General features: G+C 39.9%; 1 protein-coding gene across 1 annotated transcript; it reads right to left on the bottom strand.

Annotated features, from left to right (window-relative positions):
* Positions 1 to 537: 537 nt before the first annotated feature.
* Positions 538 to 24,787, bottom strand: CFAP97 (cilia and flagella associated protein 97). Its single transcript, XM_063135664.1, has 6 exons — positions 24,643 to 24,787; positions 19,713 to 20,607; positions 19,549 to 19,620; positions 8,309 to 8,577; positions 3,235 to 3,388; positions 538 to 1,985 (listed from the first exon to the last, which is right to left on the bottom strand). The coding sequence occupies exons 2-6, from the start codon at positions 20,575 to 20,577 to the stop codon at positions 1,852 to 1,854; spliced, it is 1,494 nt and encodes a 497-aa protein (XP_062991734.1). The 5' UTR covers positions 20,578 to 20,607; positions 24,643 to 24,787; the 3' UTR covers positions 538 to 1,851.
* Between the last annotated feature and the right edge of the window lie 169 nt (positions 24,788 to 24,956).

Raw genomic sequence — 24,956 nt, 5'->3', positions numbered from 1 at the left:
CCTCTTCATACATTGCATAGGCAAATGCAAACCTTTTAGGTACACACACACACACACACACACACACACACGTGTGTATTAAGTTGGGGGCAGTGTATAATGGTAAATACATGTTCGCATGCTGAATATCTAGGATGGGGTACGATTTTCCACAACACAAGGCATATTTTCTGCTCTGCAGTTTGTATGCAAAATAACTTTCATTCTGGTACTAACAAGAATGTACCCCAAACAGATAATAAATCTAACTAGAAAATATATTGTAGAACAAAGATGGATAGGGGGTAGATCGCCAGGTGTTTAGGATTTCAAATCCCAGAAGCCCCTGCCAACATGGTCAGGAATGCTGGGAGTTTAAGTCCAAAACATCTGGGAATCTACCTTCTGCCTACCTTTGCTCTATAAAACCAATGTTCAAGTAGGACACATAATTTGCTATATCAAGGGACAATGGGGAATCTGCAGAGAATGGAGTAGGCAACCATTACAGAGAAAATTGAATTAGAAGCAGAAAGAAAATATGTCTGCATGACAGACTTATTAAATAATTCCTCCATATATTTAATTTTGTTACAATACTCATAAAAAATATTCACAGAAAGGAAGTGCAATGCTGAACACAGATATAATTCAATAATTTTACTTAAACTTTAAAGAGTGAAATACAAATTAAATGTCTTCCATAACCAATCAAGTAAAATGTAATGACACTATTTAAAACTAGCACATACAGTGGGTTTTTATCAAGGGGAAAAAAAACTGCCATAGGAATACTTACAAGTGCACCCAAAAAATTGCTCTTCATTTGTACATCATTCAAGAAATAATGGAACTTTAAAGAACAATTCAATCAGCATAATTGAGCAAATACATTACAGTGGCAGAGCAATCCAAAGGTCATGTTACGAGGTCAACAAAAGAGCTCTAGTTCACAGAGACCACTCGTTCCCACACTACTGTCTAAATATTTACTGCTTAAGACATTAAAACTATTGTCAAGGTTCTGAATTTAATCCACAAGCTTCTTTTAATTAAGACACGTTTGTCAAGTTGTTACAGGAGACAATGGATAAAACCAATGTACTGGTTACGATACGAGTAATATTGAATATTTAAGATTAAATATTTTTAGTCCTAAGCATGGAGAAATTATAAGAACACACACATACACACATCCTTGGAATGCAGAACTGGAGAAGAAGCAAAGCACGAGTTCATCTGAAAGGACTTAGTTCAAGTCCTGCATCCTGCAGTTGACCACCATCATTTCAAGACTCACCATAAAGTAATGGAGTTGAATTGAATAGCGTTATGTTCTGCCTCCCATTTCCATAAGACCTTATAAATTATTATATTGAACATCAGGGATGTAATTCATGTTGAAAGACTTTGCATAAATAAAATATGCTAAATTCAAAATATACAAGCTAAATTGTAAGAAATCAAGATTTAGGTATTAAACACACACATTTTTATTGTAAGATTTAAAATGAAAAACACATTTTTACACTTCTGGTCCAAAAGTGCAGCAATTTAACCATCTAATTATCAAATCTGAAGTTCATTTGAGTTCTGAAGAATATAAATAATATTTACAGTATTACTACTATTCTTGTACAAATATCTTGCTAAGAGGAAATACTGATTGGGAAGATACTATCCAACGAATATAATAGAGATTTTGCCTGCTCAAAAACAAACACACCCATTGATATTATATCTGTTTGTAGTTAATGTCACTTTCCAGTGTCTTTTAATTACCAACAGGGAATATTACAATACTCTTGCACTGAATTACAGCAATCTGCAAAAACATCAGAATTAGAAATCTGGTGGTAAAGTACAAATAACTTATAGCCAGGCACCACGAATGTTACTGGGGTTCAGTCGCTGCAGTGCTCCACTGGAGGAGTCAAAAACAGGTCTTTCACTCCTTCGGCTGGTCGTACTGGATGCACTGTGACTGGAGGCTCGTGAAGCACCTCCTGTCAGGAAGGGCACAGAGAAGAGAAAACATTATAACCAGGGCGGGTGGAGGGGAACGCTACACTCTACACAAGCAATCTAAAAGCTATACAAAGGACGCCATATTTTATGATTGGAAATACTGGGTTGGATTCTAACATCTGCCAGTGTGGTTCTGCTCATGAAAAGAGGCTTTCTTATCCTTTTCCTTTTGCTGCTGTTCTTTAAGGCCAAAAAAACCACTTTTGAGGATTGAAGGCCCCTCAGGAATGCCATGAGATATGGCACAAGAGGATTTTGAAGGAATCAGAGACAACACAGTTTGTACAAGTGGTAGTGGCTTAATAATAATAATAAAATTATTTCTTACCCGCCTCTCCATTTTGATCGAGGCGAGGAACAACAGTAAGTATAAAATACATAAAATACAGAATAAAAACATAGTGTACATTGTTAAAACATCCTAAGAGCATCCTAAAAGCTTCTGCTTGTACAAGGGCCCATGTGGATCCAACCCATAAAACTGATTATATTAAGTGTACTATCATGCTACCAAGAAGTCTGAAATTTGGTTCACATGTAACCCAATGCACTCTGGGTACTTTCCTCAAAAGGGAGGATCATGAAGTATCTAAAAACTTAAAGCACTTCAACATTAGCTAGGAAGCTCAAATGTGGTAGACATACTGTCTGTTGCATTCTGTTTATTAGAGAAATCTGAAAATGGGTCTTTTTCTACATCGGCCAAACTTAATTAAGGGACTAGCACTCCAACACAGAGCAATGCAAATTGCACGTAGGACTAAATGCTGGGCTTTCTCACTTGAATCATGTTGAGACTGTGGGATGATTTCCAGGATCATGTACAGGGCTGGTGTCATGAATAGGTATGGCTGGACACCTGCTGAGGGCCTAAACCCCAGCAGGGGCACCACTGACAAGAGCTCCTACTCTTCACCACTGCAACCTGCTTGTTTACCAACTTCCCACCCTGGCCCAAACAACAATAGTGGTGATGACGCAAGCCATTCCCTGCTTGGTCACTGGCTCACTGCAAGTGGTAGCAATGATGAGAAAGAGCTGGAGGAGTAATAGCAGCTGGTGACAATTGGGACGAGAGGGTAGACTCACTGAGCAAGAGAGTGTCTTGCCCAAGGGCCCTCAAAAATCTACAGCCGGCACTGATCATGTATCTATACTTGTAAACATTATTCACTACTATATAATACACAAAACAAAGAATACAACCCTCATATTGGAACTACTTACGAGAAGGACTGTGGTGGCTTAAAGCAGACTTGCCTCGCCTTGGAGTGGGAGCAGCAGCACTGAGGTAGCTCATCTGCCGCTGATAATCCATGAGTTGTTCTGAACGCCTCAGACCAACTGTTGGTTTCACTGCTTCAAGTTTTTTCAAAAAAGCCTTGATATAAATTTAAAAATAAATACATTTTGGTTAACAACGAACAGTGAATTCCTTGAGAAACTATATCAAGATTATAAGATACCAGCTTCCATGTTATTTCTTTATTATTTTTTATTGGTGTTAACAAGTAAAGCATTAATAAATAATAATACAACTTGGGAATACATTGACTATCATCTGAGCCTCACTTGGGAATACATTGAATATCATCTGAGCCTCACCATGTTAAAGAATCTATGGGCATAAGGCATGTTATATGCATGAGAGCCATGAAATGTAACGCTGTATATGAAAACATTATGGCAAATCGTTTTTAGTTGAGGTGCAGTCTGTCACACATGGCTGGTTCAAGTACCAGTTTTGTTCATCACCCAAAGGAAACGCATATGCCGACGGCAAAAATTAAGATCTATAATAGGGATTGGATGAGGAATGGGAGTGGAGTTGGTCACATCCAAGAGCCTAAACAAAGGAGTTAGTAATCTTCTGAACTTGTCATCTATGGAATCTGTTATTATTTCAGCCATTTGCTAGCATGGTCTTTTCTGCATTATGGTTATTGTTTACTCTATTCCTCTACAATAATACTGGAGACTGAAGACAATTGAAAGTAAAGAGTGATCTCCTCCCCACCCCTGAATTTAAACACCTCCTCATCCACTAAGACTTAATAGCAAAACCTAGTATTCTGATATTATAGTTCAAAGACCTGCAAAGGATGTTTAAAACACCACAATGTAAAAATAACAAGCAAATAATAGATGAATGGTGTTTGAAAAACACAGCAACAGATGTTCAGGCCTTGATGCTCCTTAAGTGACCCAAAAATTATGCTGTTAATTTAACATGTAGCTGTATATAAAATCCTAGCATGTGCCTCAGCCTAAGAAAAGGAAATTCTGTATATGAATATCTGAATCCCAAGTAATACAATTACACTATCATCATAAAGTTCAAATTTCCTTTTCTTTCTTTCTTTCTTCAAAAAGGAATGTCTGTGAGGGGAAACTACCCAATGAACTCCAGACTATATATTAATCTTAAACAGTTGACCACTGGGTCTTGACAGCTGCCCAGATTTATTTATGATGCCTTCTCCAATTTCATTTCTGTTAGAAGCCACATTATTATTTTTCACAGCAAAGATGACACCTATAATAATTTGAATTTAAAAGTTTTGCTTTTGCTAGCTAAACAAGATATACAATTTTAACCTCCTACCATACTCCATGTTTTCAGACTTTGATCACTTCTTCTCTAAGAGAAACATCAAATTTATCGGATACACTGACGCAAATGTTTTGCTTGGATCATATAAAAGCCTCAAAAGGTAAATATAAGGTCAGCAGGCCGTATCGCATTAGCTAGGGCCTTCCCAGAGGTCCTGTAATCATGGGTTGGGGTTGAGAGTGTGTAGGAAGAACCAGCATGGTGTATAGATAGGATGTTGGCCTTAGAGTAGGTTTGAAGTTACTTCAATCCTGGCTCGTTTGGAAATCATTAACTGTAAATCTCAGTTCAGATGTAACATGAAGCTATGGTTGACTTTGACTCTCCAGTCTGTTTTGCTGCTCACACGAAGGGAGGATCAAAGCAACAAAGGGGCTAGGTGTGAGTGCACGAAGCTCATAACCTGTCTTATTAAACCAGGGTTTGATTGTCCAAACCAGATTGGAGTCATTGTATCAGTCCACGGTAAATCCAGATTCAGAATATTTGTATGTATTTATGGGCCCTTTCTACATCTAATTTCTACATCCCAGGAAAATGGAGGGATTGTCCCTGCCTGCTTCTGGGATCCCCTGTGTGTCATTTGGATGCACAGGGATGATCCCAGGATATAGGGCTGGTGTAGACATGCCCATGGCTGCTCCACCTCAAAAGAATACAACAGGGCTAGAGAATGTCCAGAGAGAGGCCAACTGAATGATGGGATTGATTGGTTTGGGTGTGTGTTTTTTAATGCAAAAAAAGAAAAGAAAAAGCATTACATACTGCTGCTTCTTAGTATAGAAAATTTATAAAATCCCGTGTAAAGACGGAGTGCAGTGTCAATTCAAGACCAAAAGGAAGCAGCAGTACACACATCTGGATAATTTATTCTAGACTTTATTTATTATATAACTCACTGCAAATTAGAATTCATAAATACTTAGCAAGTATCAGAAATTTTATGTAAAAAGCAGATGGCCAGGAACCAAGAATACTATGCAAAATTTCATTATATTACCATTTTGATCAGCTCTAGGTAAAGATTTATTACATGGAAAGTGAGTTTTCATTTGCCTCGAGATGTGTTGCCATGGTTACTATAATGGTTCAATAGCAATGGAACAAGCAAAGATACAGATAAGGAAACCACAAGCTATAGTCTCAATTATTTCCATTTCACTTTATGTTGTGGGCGACATCCTTTGTGTGTTATTGACATATTAATATGCTTTCTTGGTACAACATCAATTGCTCTTCTTGACTGATTGCTGAGATGACAGAACTCCTACCCAAGTTAACTTTTCCTAAATCTGTCTTACGGAGGACAACAGCAAAGGTGCTTAAATGGGAAAAACAGAACTGCATCATTTTAGAATCATTTCTTTCACAAAATCTTTTGATGTCTATAAATATTTGCATAAATTAGATGTTAAGATACTAGGATGATGAAGATCCGGCATTCACCTATATATATTATCTCTCTGACATGGGTAGAGATGGTTCAATCTAGCATAGAGCTGGGTATGCTTAAATTCAATTGAAATCAGTGGGTCTTAAGGGCAAATAGATAAACAGGATTGTGCCCAGACAACAAACACAACAGGTGTATATTTGATGACTTTAGAAGGTTATGAATTGTGTCAGTGTTATCAACCTAACAAAAGTTAAAATTAAAAAGAAACCCACCAAACATGTCTCACAGAGCAATCCTATACTTGGGATTTGTCGCCTAAGGAGCTATAGGATTTGGCAGAAGCGCCTCTACACTGGGGGTACTTAAGCTATGCTGATAGCATGACAGATATAGTGTGGAAACACCTCATCATGCTGGTGGAACATTGTACTGGTGGAGCTGTTCTAGTGGTAAATATATGCTGGCAGGGTTGTGGGTACAATGGGAAGGAGCACATATTGCACAACAAAATCCTCTATAGGAATGTAAGAGCCATGATGGATCAGACCACAGGCCTATTTAGTCCAGCATTCTGTTTCCACAGTGGCCGACTAGATGCTTATGGGAAGCCCAGAAGCAGGACGTAACAGCATTCTCCTGCTGTAGTTTAGCGCAAATGGTATTCAGAGCGGCGTGGTACCAATGATCCTGAAGGTAGTATATAGCCATCAAGCCTAGCATCCATTACAAGCCAACCCATGCAAAACTTTACACACCTGGCACAAGAAATACACACCTGGCACACCACAACAGAGCATAAGATATGGTGTAACTCACCACCAATCATAGCATATCACTATCAGTATAGAAAAGACTCACTCAGACAATAGGTGCTATCTCTCTGGGACCCCAGGTTGTGCACATTTAGAGTTCACAAGAGGGAATTTTGGTGAGAGGAACCATGGGGAAAGGGCACTTCACATAAACAGTTTCTGTCCAGAACACTTCTAGGAACTTGAACACAATGCAAACTCTTCTTGGCTCAGAAGCCTAACAGGTACTCCTGTTTAAGGATTCCAGTCACAACTCCAAACTCCACTCGACGAACAGTGGGTGCCAGGACAGAGCACCCCAGTCAGGTTAGAAAGAGGTTCCCTGTGCTACTAAGTTTTACTGTTAATGCCTCCCCTGCCCCTCCCCTTCACCATATGCAAGTACTGTGTCTTGTCATATTGCTCCCACATACTCTCCCTTCCTCCTCCAGCATCACTAGCGCCCCACACACATGATGGGGGAAACACCCATCTCCATACTCAGGTAAGCTCTCTGTTGGCAAAAACTGGGTCCAGACTCTCATGAGCACTTTTGCTTTGCAGGATTACAGCCTGAATGCATAAGGTGGAACAAACAGCCGGCATACCCACAGAGTTCCACTGTAACCCCCAAAGGGGGAAGGGGAAAATATACTCATAGGCTATCCCTTCCCCTTCAATGGTGGGTAACACTGAGACATGAGCCCTAGCTGAGTACTCAGGCAGCAATATTCCCTCTTTTCTCTCAAACACATGTTGCATATCCAGGTTCAGCGAGCTGTGCTTCAGCTGCTGACTGCCGACTGCTGCTATCTCCACTTGCTCTACATAGATGGCTCCTTCACAGGCACAGGCTCCACACACACCCCATTCCAGGCAGGCCAGAAGAGAGGCCAAACCAGTGACCACCACCAGCAGCAACTAAGAAGTTTCTAGCCCTTCCTTCATGAGGTTGACAACTTTCCTGCTCCACGCAGGCTCCTATAGTGCCTCACATGTTCCATGCCAGTTATACAACAACTGAAGGTGTTTCAAGCATGGATTCGGAGCCTTCAGGAACATTATATCTGTTATCCTGCTGTCTGTGAAGCAACTGCCAAAAGGCAAAAGAGCCGTGCTGTGATGATTGGTTGGCAAACCCACACGTCTCTCCCTTTCAGGATCACTGGGTCGCAGGTCCCTCTGTGTGTGGATGACATTACCAACACAGTCTCCGACTGGCTGACTGTGATGGTGTTTCCAGGGAGTGTGTGTGTGTGTGTGTGTGTGTGTGTGTGTGTGTGTGTGTGTTTTGCATTTTTGGGTTGTGTTTTCCCCCTCCCCTTCAGGGCCAAGCAAGTATTAGTTAAGGCAGTCAGTCCAATGCCATACACACACACACACACACACAGAGCCAGTGTAATTAGAGTATAGTATTGCTCTGCCTGTGATTTATTAAGTCTGTACTAGCTGGCTAGTTGATACAAGATAGTGTTTATTAGACCAAGAATGTCAACTAACCAGATTCTCTCTGTCAATCCTTTGCTGTTCCCTCTGCCTGTTGATAGCGCTGTGGTACATCTTAGCTGTCGGGCCTGAGGATTTCTTCAGTGAGACACTTTTGCTTCTGGGCTTTGCAGAGTGTTTTGTCAATTCTTTTAAGAGCCTTTGGTTTTCCCGATCAATTTGTCGCACTTCCTCATTTGTGAAAGAGTAGTTTTTCCTTGACCCTAGGGAGGACTGATCCAACATCAGCTTCTGTTGTTCCTTTTTCTCCAGGTGCAGAAAAGCTTTAAAACATAAGCAAATACTTATACAGCAACAAATATGACTGAGCTTTTAAATGACTTCTTGAAAACTAGCAACTTTAGTCAGAAAAGCTGAGTTCAGATTTAAGGGACCTACTTCAGAGGGGTTTGGCATATCGCTCATAATTGACAACAGGTGCATACTTAACAAAAGATTAGAGCATACGAGATTTCTGCAACCATTGTACTGGAGATTTAGAAATACACTGTGAGAGGTAATAGGGCTAATTTTGAAAATTTACATGCAGTTAACAAGTTCTTCATTTGCAAATTTTGTGTAGGGTATCTGTCTGCATGGAGAGTTGGAGTAGATATAAAATTACATTTCCTAAAATTGGCAATATACACAATGTTGAAAGGGACATGAACATCAGATGACATATTTCAGTCTATCCAAATGTCTAGATTTTCAATACTGGAGACTGTTTTACCTTGTTTATCCACTAAGCATCAATGAATTAGGTATGGGTTTGTGGTTAAGCAAACCAAGGTAATATGGCATGGAATAATGGGCTCAAGTTACAGGAAGCCAGATTCCGGCTGGACATCAGGAAAAGCTTCCTGACAGTTAGAGCAGTATGACAATGTAACCAATTACCTAGGGAGGTAGTGGGCTCTCCCACACTAGAGGCCTTCAGTATGCAGCTAGACAGCCATCTTTCAGGTTTGCTTTAAGGTGGATTCCTGCATTGAGCAGGGAGTTGGACTCGATGGCCTTATTGGCCCCTTCCAACTCTACTAACATATGATTCTATGTATAATGATCTGTAAATTGCAAAAAGAGTTGCACACTATATTTGAATGGAAGTTTTTCAAAGTGTCTCTCATTTTTCACTCTGAGGACTGTGGCATTTCATTTCCATGATGCAACTTCGAGCATTATGAGAAGTATGAAATGTCCCTGAGCAAAAGCCCTGATACTGATAATCACAGGAGTTTTTAGGGCACACAGAAGTCCTCAGACCATATGTTGGTGACTTCTAATTTATGATTCTACCCCATACACACCTGAGGCACTGTGGCTTTCTTCTGAGCGGATTCAAGACTGCTCAACTGATCTGTCGCAGTAGGATGTAATTCAAAAGTCCTTGGCACTGATAATTAATCTCTCCCAGGGACTCATTGCTGTTTAATTTATCAACAGCAGCCCATTGACTCTGAAATATAGAATTAAATGTTTCCCAATTTGCAGTAAAGCAACGAGCTGTGTGGCTGATGGCACCCTGGAACTGTGACATTGTGATGTTGGAGAGCTTGAAATTGTTTAGCAAGCTTGGCCATCTTTAGGAGCTTGCACAGAAAGAGTAAAGGCACAAGGAAGATAGCCTAGTTCCTTCAGAAGCCATTTACAAGAACAAATGTCATGGGATGATATGGTGTGTTAAAGAATTTGACAGAAAAGGTTAGGGAAAGCCGTTCAGACATTCTTCATGAACAGTCTTTTTACATGCCGCTCTGGACCTTCAAAGAGTGTGAACAAGCCCCAAAGAAGAACCACTATGCTGAACTGCCAATATTAATTAAGAAAATAAGTTTTGGGAAAGGGGTAGTAAGTTGATGTCGAGAAGCAGGCATCATTATGAGCCTGGATTCAGAAAGAAACGCATAAAAGGGAAAGCCAGCCAGCATGGAGAAGACAAGGATGGAACAGGAAGCCAAAATGCACTTTCAACATGGGTGAAATATCAAGTACTAATACCAAGAAAGGTAAGCAAACAAGACATTACTCTGTGATAGGGATATACCCATTTAGAGCCTATGGCACCAAAAAATGAGTGCCTTTTAAGTGTATCAAGGGACTAATATAAACATTATGGTAAAGGCAAATTCTGGGAACAATTTATTTCCAGGAAAATCGCAAAAAAAATGCCACAATGTCTACCAAAGTTAATAAATGTCTCACTCACCATTTTCAATGTTGAAAATATAGTCAATATTGCAACAGACATAATAAAGCAGACAACAGCAAATCAATGATAATCAATTTTAGTCAAGATGCATGAGATATATAGCACAATGCAAGACTTATTATGACCAAATCTGCTCATAATATATTAAGAAAAATTACAAGCATTTCAGAGGATCTGCAAAAATGATCTCCAACGAAACATAAATCAATAACAAAAACATTCCTCACTCCTGACTTCAAATCTATTCTAGTTGAATCTATAAAGTTACTAAAACAACCAAAAAGAAAAAAAATATCGAAATGTTTCTGAAATTACAATGACCATGAGCAGCAAGAAAACATAACCCAAGTGGTCCACATCTTCCCTGCTATGTCAAAACAAAAATATGAAATATGTGCCCTTAAGAATAGGAAGGACACTGGTTGCAGAACATGAAAAAGCAATTGAAGATGGCCTCTTATCCCCCTGAATATTCATAGAGAAGTAAAATGCAACAAAAATGATATCATCAATTCATCTTCGGTCATACTAGAAAAGAAAAGCTTTGGGAAGACTACGCCTTTCAAAAGAAAAACACACACCCATAGCCTTGGGTCCATGTTATTTGAGGTTAAAATCATGCATTTCACCAAACAATGGTGTTACTCTTCATGTGTTGGATCGGCTTCTAATATAATTCAGTAAGTAATTCTGAATTACCAGAATTCCACCTATTTTTCACTTAAATACAAATGCTTGGATCCAAAGATATCCTAATCGCTCTTTTAGACCTTGTCTTACATGAGAAAAGTGGAACTAAATCCAAAGATGATGTTCTACTTGCACAACAATTTGTGCAACCTTTTGCACTAGCAGAAGAACTACAAGAGCTACAATATAACCTCCCTACTACAGCACTGTATGAACTTTAAGCATTTGTAAAACTGCACTAGTGGCTATTTCCCTTCTGTCTGTAGTTCTTTTGTTTCAGTCCTATATTCTTTACAATTTACTGCACGTGCTAGTAGCAGTAATCAAATGGAGAATTAACAATTCCAAAATATAATAAAGCATTTTTTCAATCTTTATGTACATTTGTCTGTCAATATATCAGTCATCTTTTGCCCTAATATTTTACTTTTCTAGTAAATTTTTTACACGTGTAATAGCACATATAACCATGTTTAAGGAGGGTGCGGAGTTAAGAAATAGTATGGATTAAGATAATATTTCACATGTTCAGATACTTCTATTAAAATATTGACTGCCATGGTGAATACATAGTGGGAATTCTTTCAGCATGGCCACAAGTACTTGTCTGCTATTCCCCTTCGTTCATTTCTTTATTTATTGCACTTATATCCCACCCTTTTTCCTCCAAGGAACCCAAGGTAGCATCCATAAGTCTCCTCCTCTTCATTTTATTCTCACAACAACAACCCTGTGAAGTAGATTGGACTGAGAGTCTGTGACTGGCCCAAAGTTACCCACTGAATTCCATGGCCGAGTATGGACTAGAATCCAGATCTCCCTACTCCTAGTCCAATACTCTAGGACTACACCATACTGTAGTGCCTAGAGTTGCACTCTTCGTTGCACTTTATGCAGCATGTTATGGTAACCTCCCCCCCACCCCCACAACTGTTGTCTCAACTGCTTACATTAAAGTGCTCAGGAGAAAGGGCTGGGCCAGTGATATACCTCACAGATATACCATCTCCAGCATGGCCAAAAGGAACTCAGCAGCTTTTGCTTTAGATGAACTACAACTTGTTTTGTCTGAACTGGAATGGATCTTAACCATGGTTTGTTGGATCCGAATCAGTTAGGATTAGTTAAGATTAATCACAGTTTAAGGTTCAGACATGACAAACTGGGGTTAAGCTAAAATGAAAGGAAAACACTGGATTTTTCCTTGCAGCTACACCAGAAATAGAGAGGGGAGTGGGGAACATGTGAGCCCAAGGCTTGCTACCGTCCGTCTTTATAATGATAAACCATAGTTCAGCATTAGATGTGCACACAGGTACTGAAAGCTTCTGCAAAAGGCCAAACACAGAATGAAGATGATCAAACAAGACTGCAAGTTTACACTCCCCCCAAAAACTAATGAAAGAATAGATAAATATGATTTGGGAACTGAATATATTTTAGTTTCCATCGACAATGTCCTCTTCTGTCTATTTCTCTCCTATGTGGCCTGGTCCTGTACAAAGTGGAGTATACAGGAACCACCCACCCCATTAAGTGTAAAGTGTGTGCTACGTGCATAAATATAAACAGAACTAAATGTTTTACATACAATTGTTCCAAACAAAGCTACTAGCGCTCATTTGAAGAAAGTACACTTTATGGGAAATTGCTGGGATCTGGAGGTACTTTACAGCAGTCCAAAGTCTTGTACTATTCCTCACCAACCCAAACATCAGCATTCCCCTCTCCTCTTCCTCAGCATTTTTTTTCTTCGCAAGAAATTCCTCAGTTTCAATGCTTTCCCCCCGTTGTTCAAAATCAGGTTTCAACAATTCTGCTCAACACACCCGCTTCAGTGAGTAGGGCATTGCCCGCTGGCAAGCATGGCGAGCAACCAGCCTTAATCCCAATTATTATTATTATTATTATTATTAATAATAATATTTATATCCCGCCTTTTCTCCTCCAAGGAACCCAAGGTGGCGTACTTAGTCCTCCTCCTCTCCATTTTATCCTCACACCAACAACCCTGTGAGGTAGGTTGGGCTGAGAGTCTGTGACTGGCCCAAAGTCACCCAGTGGGTTTCCATGGCCGAGTGAAACTAGAACCCGGATCTCCCGCTGCACAGGTCAAAAGTTGGGAAGGAGACTAGAGGTCATGTGCAATCTGTGTAGCTAAGGTATCAAAACACCTTCTGCCATGCATAGCCAAAACAGCACTGCCTTCCTCTACCAATCTCTCCTGTGGGAATGTCCAGCACGAAGAGAACTTGCTTGTGGAACTTTCAAGCAACAGCATTCCCCATCCTCTGATCCTTCCTAAGGGGAAGGCTGCTAGGCAGCTTGCTGGGAGAGGGGAGAGTGTACTGTGTGGGGGGCTGATGATTATAAATGTTTGGCTTGGCCAGCAAAAAAATTATAGTCCTCTGTTCAAAACACAAAACATCAAAGGACCTTTGTACATGGATAACTAATTGGGAAAAAACAATATTTACTCTTTTGACTTCAGTGTTCTATTCCAATATTTTACCTATAAAAACGCAATGAAACAACTAAACAATACTATATATTCAAGAGTCACTTACACATCTCAACGCTTCATTGCTTGAAGCCTCTATATAGATAATTTCTTCTACATTAGAGTGTTTTTGTTTCCTGCAATGGATAAACCACCCCAGTCTTGGTCTATCATAGAGTCCCTATGGAGTACAGTTAAAACATGTAATTGTTTAGTAATGAATAACCTCAGCAAATGAAAATAAACTTTAAACCCTAAAGCCCCAGATTAAAATGATTGTTGATACATATATTATGCAGTGAAATTGTGCAGGACTATAAACCTCCACACCTCACCAAAAATGGTGCATGTCCTAAGTGTTTGGCTTCTGCTATGAAAGCAGCATCGAAGGCAAAAGAAACTTCCTAAGTCCCAATAAAGGAGGCAAGTGGGTTATCACTCAGGTGATTTAATGTTTAAGTGTTTTCATATAACCAAATGTAGTCAATAAATTATTACAACCAGTCTGACATCAGTTTTGTTATATGGATACACTAAAACACTGTTCATTTGTCACCTGGCCCCAGGTTAGAGTGGAAGTGGCCTCGCTCACTCCTTTCATCACAGGTAGAAGTTAATGAAAAGAAAGTGCATGAGCATTCACACACAGCTCAACAATACGCCAGCAAAATTTGATTTGACTTTGTTTTAAATTAAGGACAGGCCAAGATCAGACAGCACATTTCAGCACCGGGCTATTAAGACAGCCTTGCCCTGGAACCTCTTAGCTCTTGACCTCACAGTTCTTGATCAGGACAAAGTCTTAAGTGGGAAATGATCCCATCCCTGGATAAGGATGTATGGGTGAGGTAATTGTAACATACATGGAATATAAAACTCAATGGCCTTTTGAAAACTGCCTGTGTGCAGCATTATTCAAGACTGCAGCATCAAGGAGCCAATCCCCAGCTGTGGATTTTAACAATCTCTCATAAAGAATGAAAATACTGACACAGACAACTATAAATGCTATATCTGATCATCAGAGGAGTTGGTTCTGTGGGCTGTTATCTTTACCATGCCAGCTCCTGAGTCCATCTGCAGCTCCTTCTGCTCACTCCCTCTGCAAGGAAGAGCCTAGAACCAGGATTATGACATCAACTGCTAGGAATCAGATGAGGCTGCCATACACAACTCCATGAATCCCTCATGTATTGTACCTTTTAATGGATTGTAAGATGCTTTGGAAGCCAATCTTGAGTAAAAAGCAGGGTATAAATACAGTCATACCTATAAATATTTCTGCTATTAAATAGGTGTGCTATGGAAACAACCAAACACTGTTCATGTGCAATTACGTGATATACAAAATAAAATTAGTTTGTACTTGACTACAAACATTTTTACCGTATTTCTTCGATTGTAAGACGCCGTCGATTGTAAAACGCACACTAATTTCAGTACCACCAACAGAAAAAAAAACACCCTAAGACACACCAGCGATTCTAAGACTTACCCCATTTTTAGAGATGTTTATATGGGGGGGAAAGTGTGTCTTAGAATCGAAGAAATATATCCCAAACCACATATCATCCCACAAAAAAACCTCTGTTCTGATCTTCCCCTTAAAGTTCTCCATCTTTTAATTTTCTCTCCCTTTATAATTTCTCTCTTCAGCTCTCTCACCTATTTTCATTCAAGAAATTCCTGAAAACTGGGATGCTTCATCACATTGATCTATATAAATTCTAATTATATGGAGAAATCCTCTTTCCAGCTGTTCAACTCCAGAAACTCTTCTGACACTGTAAAGGTTACTGTCAACATGTCATAATTCAGAATCTGCTTACATGACATCAGCAGTACATCATAATAGATTGCCACAGGACATCTCATCCCAGCTAAGTGCAATTAAATAATAGAAAGAATTCAATGTGCCATTTATTGATTCCACAGTCCTTTGCTCAAATCAATAACACTTTAATAACTTCTAAAGACATGTTGTTGTATAGACATGTCACCTCTAAGGAGGCTATCCTTTAACACCCTTTCCAAAATTAGAGGGCATGACCACATGCTACCATCTTGATCTACATATACTAACTAGCCTTCTGGATTTAGTATGGACAGAGTTTCTTTCAGAACTGCACAGAATAGAGAAGCTGCACTTGCAAAGCTTCTCCAAATATCACAAATAATTTCACAATTTCAGAAGTTTCACTTGGCAAAATCACCTCTTAACCTGAAAGCAGAGTATTGCTCTGCTATGAGTTTGTAAACCCAAACCACAATTTTCATTCACATGATTATACCTACCACATATATCCAGATTCCCCAGGCACAGCTGCATTTAACTTGAGAGGTGGCAGGGGTACACAATTCACCCCACATCGTAACTTTTACAGGACTGGCCTCTGGTTGCAACCGTATGAATGAATGATCATGAGGAAAGTGCCCTCAGAGTGAACTCATGTCTGTTGTTTCTTGTGGTTTTTTGTACACATATCTATCTATTGTTTATTGTTTATATATCTATTGTTTATAGTTGTGCACCTCTGCCTCCATCATACATGTCCAATTGAGCTACTACAAAGTTGTCGACAATGGTAACATATCACTGAGAAGTAAAGCAGCCTCTTCTGCAATTTCAGGGGTATTTTAACTGTGCTCAACAACACCTATTGCTAATTAACCCAGAGAGCTGTATTCAGAGAATTTAGATCACACTCTTAAAGAGCCTATTCTAATTAATTTATGCTCAGATGAATGGTTCTATTCCGCTAACGGCCATTTTAACATGTGTTATGATACCTAGAGGTCAAACAGGTGACTGAAACAAGCTGTAATCGTATGGATTTAGTTACTGCCCAAGTACTGCTCTCCATGTTACACAAAGGTGACATGATGTAACATAGAAGAAGTTAAGATTCATGTCTACTGCTGAGAAAGCTGTAGGCATTAGCAAATCTTCTGAAAGTGTTCTTTCATAAACCAAATAACCAATAATGCAGAACTGTAAGGTAAGATTTTTTAAAATTTTGAATTAAACATGCAAACTAATTTTAAATTATTAAATTATTATTACATTGATATAAATTGTTATTTTAAAAATACTTTTAGATATTTTACTACCTTTCAATCTTTGTTTTACTTTTGTTACATGCATCTAGACTTCTAATTACATTTTCCTTAGTTGGATAACTCATAAAAGTTTAGCATTTTCTTTAGTAAAGTTTTACATAGTACTAAAGTTTTCCCATATAGAGCTTTTGCCGACTAATAAACTAGAGTTAGTTTTCAACTTGTAGAATAGCTATTTTCACCATTGCAATACTTTTGCAACTTTAAGGAAAAAAGAGATTAAAAGTCTTCATCTCAAAGCACCTGTGAAACCTCTATTACGATGAAAACTGTTTGTGTTCCAAAAGTACATAGACAAACCATTCATGCTTTTTTTTGGCCTGGGAAAAGGATGGTATGACTACACTTGGAATACCGTGTAGAGTTCTGGTCACCATACCTCAAAAAGCATAACACAGAGGTAGAAAAGGTGCAGAAAAGGCCAAAATTATCAAGGGGCTGGAGCAACTTTCCTATGAGGAAACGTTTCAACATTTGGGCTTTTTAGCTTAGAGAAATGACAAGTAAGGAGGGACACGATAGAATGTATAAAATGATGCATGGTGTGAAGAAAATGGACAGAAAGACATTTCTCTCTCACACACACACAATATTAGAACCTGGGAACATCCAACAAAGCTGAATGGTGGGAGATTCAGGACAGATAAAACCAAACAATTAGTTAAAACTAGGGAATTTGCTACCACAAGAGACAGTCATGGCCACTAACTTGCATAGCATTAAAGGGGGATTAGACAAATTAATGGAGAATAAGGCTATCAAATGCTACTAAATCATGATGGCTATATATTACCTCCAGTATCAGAGTCAATATGCCTCCAAACACTAGTTGCTGGGGAACACAATGGGGAAAATATTGTTGTGCTTATGTCCTGCTGGGGGACATCCTGTAAGCATCTGGATGCCCGATGGGAACAGAACGCTGAACTAAATAAACCTTTGGTCTGATCCAGTAGAGCTCCTTTTTAGGCTGGTTTAGACAAGAAGAAGCCTAGCCTCCCTGCAGCTCATGAACTCCTCACAGAATCATAGAATAGCAGAGTGGGAAGAGGCCTACAAGGCCATCGAGTCCAACCCCCTGCTCAATGCAGGAATCCACCCTAAAGCATACCTGACAGATGGTTGTCCTCACTCCTCTTCTGACATTGTGTTGAGAAGTTTGGGAGCTTTTGCTTGTCTTTTAGACTAACCACAGCTCGCCATACTGTCTCAACATGGACAAAGGCCTAGTTTGGACACAGTGCCTTTGCTTCTGCTTTGCTTCTCCCTTTGTACAAGTGAATGGCTTCTGAAACTGGGCTTGTTTGGAAGCCATCAATCATAGCGCCTGATTCAGACATAATAGGGCGACCATATGGAAAGGAGGACAGGGCTCCTGTATCTTTAACAGTTGTATAGAAAAGGGAATTTCAGCAGGTGTCATTTGTATGCATGAAGCACCTTGTGAAATTCCCTCTTCATCACAACAGTTAAAGCTGCAAGAACCCTGCCCTCTTTTGTATCTGGTAAAGTTAATCTATATTGGAAGCAGAAACTTCCAATTTCCTCCTTGCAGCTGCACTGGAGTAGAAGAGGGGAATGAATGAAGCCTGGGGAGGCTAGGTTTGTTATTGTACCGTTCTTTTGTGGCAATTGAGCCATCATTGAACATTGCCTCTCAAGAGCTTAATAAACCATTTAGCAATAAACCCCAGAGGGACAGCTGTCAGTTTAGCCAACAACAACTAACATTCTGAAAATTAGCACTTGAAAATAAGAACTGAGCTGTCACTGTGGCCTGAGAAGGAGAGGTGAAGATACCTTTTCTTTTCCATGGCACAAGCCAGCTTCCATCTCACCACAATTAGTTTGTCTAACAGAAGATGATAATGTGCCTTTAGCTAGAATGTGAATTTAGAAAGGAGACTTGGGGCATGTCTACACCAGCCCTATATCCCAGGATCGTTCCTGAGCATCCAAATGCCACACAGAGGATCCAGGGAGCAGGCAGGGACGATTCCTCCATTTTCCTGGGATAACCCTTAGGTGTAGAAACGCATGTCAAGATAAAAGCATGTTTTTCAGCATCTGGATACAAGTATGTCTTTCAGTGGCTACCAAAAGAACCTTAGACCTCCTCTTGTTTCTAAGACTTTTTCTCTCCGTAACTTGCAACTACAGCTAGGTAGCAATGTACTCTTTAAAAAAAACACATCAGACAACTTTTCTAAGGGCTCATCTACACCAAGCAGGATATTCCACTATGAAAGCGGTATGAAAGTGGTATATAAAAGGCAGGAGCCACACTACTGCTTTATAGTGGTACTGCAGTGCACTGCAAGTTCTACACTACTGCTTTATAGTGGTACTGAAGTACACTGACAATTGTTGGGGCCTATGACACATCTATAACAAGCAGGATATAACACTATGAATGCGGTATATGGTATGTGTCAGTGGGCCCCAACAGTTTCAGTGCACTTCAATACCTCTATAAAGCAGTAGTGTGGCTCCTACCTTTTATATATCGCTTTCATTGTGCAATATGCTGCTTGGTGTAGATGAGCCCTAAGTTTCTGAACTGGCTACCAGATTCTTAACCTTCAGTTTAAAACAAAACCAGTCGGTAGATCTCGAGTAATAAACCTTACACTACTATATTCTTATATAAGATGATATCTTTTTTAAAAAATAACAACTGGGGTTGGGGGCAGAAATGGCACTTTTAAAATTACTTTAAGAGGGAAAAGTCACCTTTCAAAAGATGATTCAAATCCATTGCTTCATGCAGGACCTTTTGCTGACATCTGTGATCCAAGTCAGGTTCTAATGAGAAAGAGAAATTCAAGAATGGACCATAATTGTTCTCATAACTGTTTTTGCAATTTGTAAGCTGTACTTAAATCCCTCAGACTTACCATATAAGTCCTGGCTCACATTTTCTTGTCTTGTAACTTTTAGTTTTTTATCGTTGGATGCTGCAAGTTCAAAAGATTGGATGGGACTGATATCTGGTGTTGACAGAGGAGTTACATCAGTTACTGTATCTTCAGACTCTTCTGTATAGTCACCCAACTTTGGTTTTACTTCCACTGACTTGATTCCTGGGCTAGATTTTAGTCTTGGTGAAAGAAGCGCTAAATTACACAGGCTTTTCTTTTTTGAAGAAGAGCACGATGAGTCTGACAAGCCACCATCAGAATCTGTGTCTGAACAATCTGTATCGGAACTACAGGATGGAGAAGAGGAAGAGGAGGAACTGGCTGCAATATTCCTGTTAAGCTTTGCACTATTAGAATGCTTAGACAATTTAAGTCTAACCCTTTGGTTTCTGCTGTCATCACTGCTGTCTTCTTCATCTGTATAGTAATTTTCATCACATTCTTTATGTATTAGGGGAATCAGGGTTGGAATATTTTTTTCATGTGTTCTTTCACTTTGGACTGCAATTCTACCAGATGTACTTGCATTGTCTGAATTTAAAGATTCTAACAAGGACACATCATTATCAGGATGATAAGCACCATTCTCTAACGTGTGCTCCTTAAGAGATTCTGCCTCTTTCTCTTGCCTTTCTTCCTCAGTACAAGCAACCTCCACCATTTTGGTTTCCGTTTTCAAGTCAGGGTTACTTTCACCTGTATTTTCTGTTTGTGCATATTCTCCATTTTCCTTCCCACCTATTTTTGTTGTTGCTCTATCTTTCTTCACCTCTTCTTCATAATCACTATCAAAGAAGGAGTGATCCACTTCACAATCTGACACATCTTCATACCGGTCCATGACCAAAAAAGAACTGCTAAAGTACTGTTCCTGCAAATGGAAAACTGAAATTACTATACCAGTAAATGAACAAAAAATTGTGAATCCCTCCTTTACATCTTTATTACATCACCGTTTATACATGCACATGTGCTTCAGTTTGCATCCTTGTATGTAAGTCCAACTCTAACATTATGAACAGGATTAATGTTTTTTTAAAAAATACTATGATGGCCCAACATGATATTTTTTTATATCCTTTTGCACACTTTCATAATTGCACTGTATAAATTCATGTGATATTGTATGGAGTTATTAGTTTCTGTTCTGTGTCAAGTAAAATACTGCATACTTCACAATAATGGACAGAATAATTATATTTAAGATAAAATTGTAAATATTGCATTAAGGAAAAGTGCATTTGTTGGTTACATCATATTATATACAATATGTCATTCATGCTATATTACAGAAAACTCAGGCTGAAATTTTAACTAGGATGTTGCCATCCTCCAGACACTCAACTAATTGGTTCCAAAAGGACAACTAGGTGTGAAACAAAACAATCTTATTTTATTTTGATTGAGACTTTCAAGGCATCTGATGAAGCAGGCTCTTACCAATGAAAGCTCATGCCCACAATAAAATAGATGGCCTCTGAGATGGCACAGCTCTTTCCATATTTCAACTGAGGTCCTATTTGCATATTATGGGTCCCATATGGGGGGCTACCTTAAACACTTCCCACACAGCCATGGCTTGACATGAAGGCAGTAATGTTTGCACGCAACTTCACATTGATCACTTAACTGCTGTGCCAGGCAATAATTATACAGTTCAGTTGCTATGATACTATAATGGTACTGCAAGCAGATATGCTACTGCATATATTTTTTAGGACTGAACTGCCAGATACCACTGCATAAATATATGTTTGAGCAGAGGTGGAAAGAAGATAGATTCTGTATGATTTGCAGTAAATTGGAAGAGATTCTCGACTCCCTATTGTTCAATTGTTTAACAATAGCATCAACAAAAACTCCCTTCCCACATGCTTGCTAAATTAGGCTATTAGAACCTTTGATTTATAGAAGATTTACACTTATCCTGGCCATCGTAGTATATGGCTCATCGTGTGTAAGAATTAATTGGCTGTGCCCCAAGCTATTATTTTGCACACCTGAATCCTCAGGGTTCTGGTAAAAAAAGAAGAAGTAAAAAGTACAGCAAACAAACCCAAACCCTGAACTCTGACTATACCTGCACCCTGAACTCTGACTATACCTGCACTAGAGGAACCCAGAAAAACTGTTGAAAACCTTTTTCTTCCATGCCCCAGATTCAGTACGTTGGAGATAATTCAACCTTGTAAGTAAGTTTACAGAAGATACTATTCAACAAGCGTGCTAATTGTCATTCTTTTGTCCTTAAGAACTATTTTTTGTAAAGCTTCTTTTCCTGAGCACCTGGAGACAACATGCCACAGGTGACCAATGGCTATTTATAGCCATTAACCACCAACACCAAAATGTTTCTTTTTATATGCTGAAATAATTATGGCAATATTATATGACTATGAGTTCTCACATGAACTCATTTTAGCATCACATGAACTCATTTTAACATCATATTAAAGCTGTGATCTAGGCACACTTACTTGGAAATAAACCCCATTAAGTTTAGTGGGACTTAGTTTTGAGTAAACATACATAGGATTGATCTGTTAATGTCTTAGCAAGTCAATTTCAAATATTTACCTATCCTATCAGTTCTACCAAGTGAAATTAATTTAGCATGACCAGAATATGTTACTTCACATATTTAGTAACATTAGTATGTACAGTCATGAGACAGTGCTGAAAACTTTAGGAGATAGGAAGATAGAAGGGTATTTTTGCCATCCCATATATGTAGATCAACAGTTAAAAGACAAGAATTTGTAATTAAACATTGACCTGCAATCTAAATGTCCACTGAGCCTTGTGGAATGTAGCACATGCTTTGTACTGAATTGACACTTACATGCAAAACCTCACATAGAAAGCCATTAAAATGCCTCCACAGAGATGTAACATGTAGAAATAATCACATTTAAAAGCTCAGCCTCTGATAATTGTTACAATTCCTATTTTTGTAGAATTGCTGAAAGTGAAGGAGGCAGGAGGGAACATTTTACAGATACACGTGCTGCAAACTGCAGGTGCACAGAAAACTAGTCTTCCAATTGGCAGTCTTCACAATGACTGTAGTTATGGGAAATGTTATTACATTTTACAAGCAGAAAAGATTGATGTTAACAAGCTGACCATGGAGTCAAGGGAGAACAGAAAAAAAAACCCACCAATAAATGCATAAGAGTATGGCAGCCACATTAAGCAGCCAACGCTCCTGCCACAAACAGGATTGCTCATCTTTCTACCATAATGGCAGCTTCATCTCACCTTCAAAGATTATGGAGGGCAGGAGTCAGAAAAAAATCTCTGCCATAATGTTATTTTAGCACTATTGAAGTCTATGATTTTGAAGTAAGAAAAGCATCCTTTGACCTGGAATCCCTGCCCCACAGACCATGGCGCTGGGGCTGGATTTCATTGCTTAGCAATAGCTATCTGTTTCTGTTTTAAGTGTATTCTTCTTCACATGTGCTGGAGAGAGCTCTTGCTCTCTTCTCTCTTGGCATGTATTCACCTAAAGAACTGGGATGGTAAACCCCACATGAGTTTGGGAGGATAGTAACAAATTGTTTTACTGCCTTAAAAACCATACTCATATGTAATGTTTAGGAGGGCAAGTAGTTCAGTTCTTGCACTTCAAGGGGAAAAATGAGGTGGTAGAGTCCTGACGCAATAAGATGTACTGTATCACTGTGCGAGGAAGGGGAAATCATATTTTTAATGCTTGCATAAAAACAAAATAAAAACAACCCACCCTCCCTAAAAGTAGGAAACTAGCACAGCACCAAGCAGCTGGGCTAGAATTTTCCTCTCTGAGACACTTCGGTTGTAGCTAGACCTAAGGGTTATCCCAAGATCATCCTGGGTTTGTCCCTGCCTGAGCGTTGGATGTCCTGTGTGGCACTTAGATGAACATGTTTGACCCCAGGACAATCCTGGGATAAACCTTAGGTCTAGCTACAGCCCTCCTTCCCCATTTTCTTGTAGGGAGTTTTACTTCTATTATTCAAAAATGGCAGCTTCTACTTGCAGTCTGAAGAGCCCCACACTATCACCACACATGAGTAGCCCAGATCTGCATGGGGAGAATTGCTCATTTGTAATGTCCTGGTATCAAAATCCCCCTGCTCAAAGCAATACATCCCAGAAGAAACTTCAAGCCTACCTTTCTCTTCCTAACGTTTTCTACATGTAGGATGCTTTGAAACAAGCCACCCGACGCCTGCATCCTGAAGGTCTGTACCACGTGACCTTGCGAATAAATGAACAGGCTCCGACGACCCTGCACAGACCCGTGCCAAAAACACACCGTTCGCGAACCGTGACTTTATAGCTACAGATCTGCGACGCGTCAGCGTGGAGCCCGGAACGAGTAGTAGTCATACCACCTACACGCTTGCCCCGCATCAAATAAAGCAGAACCCCAGACCGGCTTTTAGATAACCTTTGCTGTTTCTCTGAATCACTTCGCACAACAGCCTCACACAGATCTAGGCAGAGCCTAATAATGATTAGGAGACTGCATTGAAGGGAAACAATTAAAAGCACGAAGAGGCTCGATCTTGCGAAGAAAGTTACATAAAGGCTGCACGCAGGGATGGACTAATAACCGGGGGAGTGTCCCCCTCCCTTTCCTGAGGGGTGAGGTGGGGAGAAGAAGGGCAAGTAGCCCCTCCTCACTCCCTTTCTTCTCCGTTACTTTGGAGAAAACACCGACACACGGCTCACAAACCTCCCGCTCTGTTGTGGTGACGCCACCCGAGCCGAGGCGTGCAGTGGTGGCGGGACTGTGCTTCGCAGCAACCACCTCAGCAACGCCGCTCTCTCCACAGTTGAGGCGGGCAGTGCCTTCCACCAAAGCCCGCAACGAGGCCGAAGCAAGGCCCTGGTTGCGGCCGGCCCGGATACTCACCTCCAGCCAGCAAAACGAAAGGCTTTTCTGGTGCGCTTGAGCTCCCTTCAGACCGCGCTCCTACCTCCCCCTGAACGGAGCCCGGTTTCTCCCGCCTGCTCTGTGTTTGCGTAACCAGGAAAGGGAGGGATTGAGGAGAGGGGAAACAAAAGTTTCCGTCTCCGCGTGAGCGTCGAAAAGCTCCATTTCTGTGCGGCAGGGGGAAGCCTCGAGCCCCGTTTTCCTCAGGGGGACCGCGGTTGTTGAAGGCTGCTGCTGGTGCCTACTGGAAGAAACGCATGCAGACTGCCCTGAGGCTACCAGGCTCCATTGCT

This window comes from Elgaria multicarinata, chromosome 10, assembly GCF_023053635.1.
Source record: "Elgaria multicarinata webbii isolate HBS135686 ecotype San Diego chromosome 10, rElgMul1.1.pri, whole genome shotgun sequence".
Taxonomy (NCBI): Eukaryota; Metazoa; Chordata; class Lepidosauria; order Squamata; family Anguidae; genus Elgaria; species Elgaria multicarinata.
Note: the sequence above shows the minus strand (reverse complement) of the source record. Positions and strands in the feature narration are given on the sequence as shown.

Coding starts and splice junctions, on each gene's coding strand:
- CFAP97 (XM_063135664.1), bottom strand. CDS start 20,577: ATGGACCGGTATGAAGATGTGTCAGATTGTGAAGTGGATCACTCCTTC. Junction 3,389..8,308: donor GGATTGACAGAGAGAATCTG/GTTAGTTGACAT, acceptor ATTTATATCAAG/GCTTTTTTGAAAAAACTTGA. Junction 1,986..3,234: donor AAGCCACCACAGTCCTTCTC/GTAAGTAGTTCC, acceptor CCTTCCTGACAG/GAGGTGCTTCACGAGCCTCC.